Genomic DNA, 6,361 nt, shown 5'->3' on the forward strand with positions numbered 1-6,361 from the left:
GTTTACAGCAGGTGTGTCAAACTATTTTCAAATGTATTCTTCACGCCCTTACCTAAGAGCCAACAAAAAATGAAATACCCACACACGCTTAACAAGAAAGGCAGAATAACATCCCACCTAACTCATGGCTTGTGAGAAGGAACGTGTGCTGTAGCTGTTCTACCATAAGTACTGAGGCTGCTGAATTTGTTCACTTATGCTACAATGGTGAGCCTTAAAAGTAAGATCCAGCCTTAGTTTGATTTCTTCTTATTTGAATAATGCAATTGTCCTGGTTAACTTAAAATGAACAAGAGGAGGAAGAGGGACATCAGACTTTGTATGTGTATGTGAATTTTGTAGAAAAGAACAAGGAAACACTTGGACGTTACAAAGCAAGGAGAGACTGCCACCTTTTTCCTCTTTCTGTTTTCTTTTTACAGTTTTTATTGATCTTTAGCACAGTTAGGCCCAAATCCTGATTAGTAGTGACAGATTTTTTTCCATCCTTTTGTCACAGAGAAATCCTGAATTGACTGCACTGATTTATTTAATGTGGGGTTTTTTGGATAGAGATACACAAGGCCTCTCTGTGTATATTTACTAAAGACAGTGGTGGGGAATTCTTGTGAAGCTGGACATATCTTGATGAAATGCAGTACTGAACAGGTACTGAAAAGTTCCATGAAGAAACATAACTGACTAATTCAGTATGTCCAATAAAACTGTACTGTACCTGTATCATGATAGTTATTGTACTAATTCTGTGTAGCAACTTGATTTTGGAGGATGTTAATTATATGTATATGACAAGACATTTTCATGAGAGTGCAAGACAATACCCACTTCTTTTAGAATGAAATTCTTGTGGTCAGCAGCAGGCTAACAAAAGCCTCTCAAAAGGTGGTGGCGGAGGGTCATTAAGACTGATTTATTAATGTAGAGTTTTTTTGGATAGAGATATAGGTAAAGGGCTGGCCTGATACGTCTACAGAGTATACAAGGTTGGATCGGTAATAATGGGGGCAACCAATCACCTGATCCCTTGAGCACCAGAAAGTGCTGATAAGATGCTGGTATAAGCCAGCCTGTGTAAAGGGTGCAGTCCCTTTATAGTAGAACAGCTTGTCTGTGCACAGTCTTGTTAAAGCACAAGCTTAGAAACCAGGAAGCCGTAATTGTGTCTAGTTTTGTCACAGAAAAACTTCTGTTTAATTTTAGTGAGTCATTTTAAGCCTTACTTTCAAGTGTTGATCACTCTAAATTCTAGTTGAATTCAGTGTATGCTACAGTTGGTCGAGGCCTTGGGTATCAATGCTATATCTAAAACAGTCCTATTAAAATATATGTATTGTCATCATTTAGATGCCCTATAACTGATGCAGAGAGGAACAAAGGAGTTGCTCAGGTTTATATAGCTTGCATTAGATACACTGTGGAAATTCAAAGTTCATGAAACCATTGGCTCACTGAGGATAATAGACTGTACAGTTAGTGAAATTCATTATCTTAATATTTTCATTAATGTTGTTCTGGAATTTATTTGAAAATGGTATTAGTCCATGTGTGTAGTGGTATTATATATGGGTAAATCCTAATCATTAAGTTATTGTACTGTGTGCTTTTTCTAAGGAGAGATCAAGATTGGACAAAAACACTTTGAAGAAGCTTTTAAGAAAGTGAAAGCATCTATATCAAAAAAGGTAAGAATATTCATTTTGAATGAATAAGTAATGTTTAACTTTGCATAAAGCAGACTGAAGATAAGAAGCATAGAATTTTATATTTGCCAGAAATTGCTGGAGAGAATTACAGTCAGAATGCAGCATTTGCCTGTATCCAGGTCAATTTGGGGAACCTAAGGATCAAACTTTTTGGCAGGCATGCCACAACATAAGCCCTGCACCCTCCCTGAGTACCAGTCTGGTCCCCTTCCTCTATATCAGGGGTTCTTAACCTTTTTTGTGCTATGGACCCGTTTAGCAGTCTGATGAAGCCTATGGACCCCTTCTCAGAATAATGAGCGTCTGTAGACAGGAAGACTGCAATCACGTGCGATCTAGCGGCAGGTCTAATAACTACTGTAATTTCAAAGTAGTGATGAGCATAAACGATATTTTGAGATATCTGCAACAACTGTAATATGAGATGAAAATATCTGTGATTTCTATTTGTGACAGTCACAGGTACTGCTAATACTACTGTGGTTTGTTGTCTACATTCATAATTGAAGGAAATGCTAAATTTCAGTTAGAGGGTAGTGAAAATAAAGATGTAATTTTTTTCCCATCCAAGTTCATGGACCCCCTGAAATCTATCCACAGACCCCTTAGGGGTCTGTGGACCCCAGGTTAAGAACCCCTGCTCTATATGAAATGCTTCTTTGCTTTCTGTTCCCTGCCCTGTGCTCCCTGCCAGACCTGCTGCTTTGGTTTCTGCTCCCTGCCCCTATCTGCCACAGTATTGCCTGCTTCCTCCCCTGTCTGCCATGTGTCACAGGCTCTCTGCGCCATTTGTGGGACACATGCTGCAGGCTGGCCACCCTTGTTCTGAAAGATCTTGTGGCACTTAAAATGACCTCAACCATTTAGGGTCTCTGTTTTAGAATTCATAAAAAACTGTGCTAACCTCTAGCAACATTCTTAGAGATGGTTTGGTCCTGTGTGGACCAGGTTAAGCTGGGCAAAGGATGGATTTTTACTGGCACAGTAAAACATTTTCCTAATAGAATTAATGTCATGGTATCACTGATGCTTTACGGAGATTTTCCATCCAAGTACTGAAAAAGTTCTGACCTATTAATATTAAACTGGAGACCTGAGATAGAATCAAAGGGGTGGAAAGAACCTCGAGGGTCACCTAATCCAATCTTCTGCACAGATGCACTTGTTCTAAAACTTCCCAGGTCAATGTGCTCTAGTGTCCTTTTGAAATCTCTTGAAGAAGATTTCAAACTTTGCTAGGCAGCTTTTTCCATTGTTTCTAAGTTTTTCCTGAGATTTGATCTAAATCTTCTTTGCTGTAGTTTAAAGCCTTTGCCTGTATTGTGCTGTCCACAGCAAAGGAGAAAAAATCTTACCCTTTTCTTTAGGTATCTTTTCAAATACTTGAAAATTATAATGCTTAATCTTCTTTTCTCTGACCATAAATGTACTTAGTTTTGCCAAGCTTTCCTCATAGTTTGCATATTAATTCTTATATCATTGAATTACTTGTCGCTGAATTCACTCCATTTTCTCTATAACTAGACTCTGGCTTCAGCAGGACCCTAACCAGTCTTGGCTAGAATGATGGCATGATCGAGTCTTGCATACCATGCTTATGTTAATGTGACCCAAATTCTTTTGCTTTGTTTTTACAAGAACATCATATTGTTGACTTAGGTTGAGTGAACAGCCAAGTTTCTGTCCAACCTGCTCTTGAAAATTTCCCTGGATAGAGATTCCACAACTTTTATAGGTAGCCTGTTCCAATGCTTGATCACCCTCATAGTCAGAAAGTACTTCCTTGTCTCCAGCCTAAATTTCACCTGCTGGAGCTTCAGGTCATTGCTCCTAGTCCTTTCCTCTATAGTCACAGAGAAAAGTCCATCTCCAGCCTCTCTAATTGCCCTTTGGGCATTTGAAAACTGTTATTAAACCCATTCTTCAGTCTTTTCTTCTCCAGGTTAGATAACCCTATTTCTTTTAGCCTTTTCTCATAAATCATGTTTTCAGGTCTCTAATCGATTTTGTTGCTCTCTGCTCGACTCTTTTCAATTTTCGCAGTTTCATAGTTGGTAGGGTAGGAAGGGACCTGAGCAGATCATCAAGTCCAACCCCCTGCCATGGCAGGAAAGACCCGTCAAATGACCCCGGCAAGGTGTTCATCTAGCCTTGTCTTAAAAACCCCCAGGGTAGGAGCCAGCACCACTTTGCTTGGAAGTTGGTTCCAGATCCTAGCCGCCCTGACTGTGAAGTAACGCCTCCTGATGTCTAGTCTGAACCTACCCTCTGCCAGCTTGTGACTGTTATTTCTAGTCACTCCTGGTAGTGCTCAGGGGAACAGGGACTTCCTGTTGGCCTTCCTGACCACATCCCCACACTGTCGGCCCATGTTCATTTTGGCATCAATAATGACTCCAAGATCCTTTTCTGTCTCTGCACTGACGAGAAGGGAGTTCCCCAGCCTGTAGGTACGCTGCTGGTTCTTCCTTCCCAGGTGCATCACTTTGCACTTGTCAGTGTTGAAACCCATCCACCCACCCCTGTAACCTGTCCAGATCTGATTGCAGCTTATTCCTCCCTTCTAGCGTGCCCACTTCTCCCCACATCTTAGTGTCATCTGCGAATTTGAACAGGGTGCTTTTTACCCCCTCGTCCAAGTTGCTGCTGCTGATGTTGAACAGTGTGCGTCCAAGGACCAAGCCCTACGGAACCCCACTGCCCACATCCCTCCAGGTCAAAAATGACCCATCCACCACCACTCTCTGGGTGCAGCCCTCCAGCCAATTAGTGACCCATCTGACTGTGTAGGTATCAACGCCACAGTCCCCTGGTTTTTTAATGAGAATGGGGTGAGAGACCGTGTCGAAGGCCTTCCGAAAGTCCAGAAAGACTACGTCCACTGCGACACTTGCAATTTTGTGACCTGGTCATAGAAGGCCGCCAGGTTGGTCTGACAGGACCTGCCCCTAATGAACCCGTGTTGGTTGCCCCCAAGCATAATCTCCTCTGTTGGCCCCTCGCGGACATGCGCCAGGATAATTCTCTCAAAAAGCTTTACCAGGACCAAGGTAAAACTAAGAGGCCTATACTTTCCTGGGGCCTCCTTCCTCCCTTTTTTGAAAATGGGAACCACATTTGCCCTTTTCCAGTCCTCTGGCACATCGCCAGAGCGCCGTGAGTGCTCGTAAAGCCATGCCAGGGGTCCTGCAATGACCTCTGCTAATTCCTTTAGCACTCTGGAGTGGAGATCTTCAGGAGCTGCTGATTTAAATACATCCAGTCCCCCCAGAGGTTCCTCGATGAGGTCCTCTCTGATCCTAGGCCTGGGTGTGCCTCCCCTGGGGCCTACCAGAGTCCCAGTGAGGGGGATAACCTAGTCCCTGCTCAGAAAAATGGAGGCAAAGAAAATAGGTTAGCTTTGCAGTCTGGTACCACAACCAGATTTCCTAGCGTGTAGAGGCTCCACGTTACCCGGTATCTTCTTTTTACCCTGTGTATTTAAAAAAAGGACTCGTTGTCCTTGATCCAGGTAGCTAGTCCCAGTTCCATCTCTGCCTTGGCCTTCCTGACTGCCCCCCTATAGTCCTGAGCAACAGAGGTATAGTCCTCCCTGGTGATGGCCTCTCCCTTCCAATGGGTGTATGCCTCCTTTTTAGCTAGGAGACATTCCCGGATGCTTTTGGTGAACCATGGGGGCTTTTGCGCCCTCTTGCCTCCTTTGATCCATGTTGGGATTACCTCCCTTTGGGCTTGGAGAACCATCTCCTTAAGGAACGACCACTCTTCTCAGACACCCAACTCCCCTCCCCTCTGGGACCTCAGCATCTCCCCGACTATTCTCCTTACCTCATTGAAATTGGCCTCCTGAAGCCAAGGGCTGCTGCCTTGCTGCAGGTCTTTGCCACCTTGCACTGGATGATGAATTCCAGCAGGCAATGATCACTGTTGCCCGTGGCCAGGACCAGATCCAACAAGGCATCTCTCCAGGCTGTGCACCTCCTGGGTTAGATGGAGGTCCTGTTATCTTGGCTAGGAACCTACATGAGCAGTCAGACCTGGCTGACTGCTCTTCCCAGCAGATGTCTGGAAAGTTTAGGTCACCCATGATGACCACGTCCTTTGACCTAACTGCCTTTGTGAGCTGACTTAAGAATTCCCCGTCTAGCTGTTCTCCCTGGTTGGGTGGTCTGTAGTAGACCCTCACCATTAAGTCCCTTTCCTCTCAACCTCCTTGTAGTCTAACCCAGAGCACTTCCGTGTGCCCCTCCTCTGACCCTGTGCTATTGTTGAGGATGTGTATTTCTCCTTGACGTAAAACACCACACCCCGACCTTTCCTCCCTGTCCTATCAAACTAGCAAACCTGTCCATCCTGCATTATCTACCATCCTCCTGTACATCACAGGAATAAGAGCAGCCCACGTCAGAAATGTAATCAGTTACCTCAGTTAAGCTGCTTTAAACCATTGCAAGCCCCTGTAGCATGGTCTCTCTGATTTGCAGTTTGATTTGGGGGTTTTTTTTTCTTCTGCTAATTGTGCTACCCCTGGCATTTTATCTCATCCCTTCCTGCAACTGTTTGAATCATAGAATCAGTGAGTTGGAAGGGACCTAGACAGATCATCGAGTCCAACCCCCCACCATGGGCAGGAATGAGTACTGGGGGTGGGAGGGTTT

At 44.1% G+C, this 6,361-nt stretch overlaps 1 protein-coding gene across 2 annotated transcripts in view; it reads left to right on the forward strand.

Moving 5' to 3' along the window:
* The window catches only part of NVL (nuclear VCP like), a 72,097-nt gene that overhangs the window by 56,839 nt on the left and 8,897 nt on the right, over positions 1-6,361 (forward strand). The window contains exon 22 of one of the 2 annotated variants that reach the window (XM_090048023.1): positions 1,612-1,682. In XM_090048023.1, the coding sequence (XP_089904149.1) occupies positions 1,612-1,682 (71 nt within the window). The remainder of the gene's footprint in view (positions 1-1,611; positions 1,683-6,361) is intronic. The other variant, XM_090048033.1, reaches the window with a different exon arrangement.

Source organism: Crocodylus siamensis, chromosome 1 (assembly GCF_052110815.1).
Source record: "Crocodylus siamensis isolate JL-2025a chromosome 1, ASM5211081v1, whole genome shotgun sequence".
Classification (NCBI taxonomy): Eukaryota; Metazoa; Chordata; order Crocodylia; family Crocodylidae; genus Crocodylus; species Crocodylus siamensis.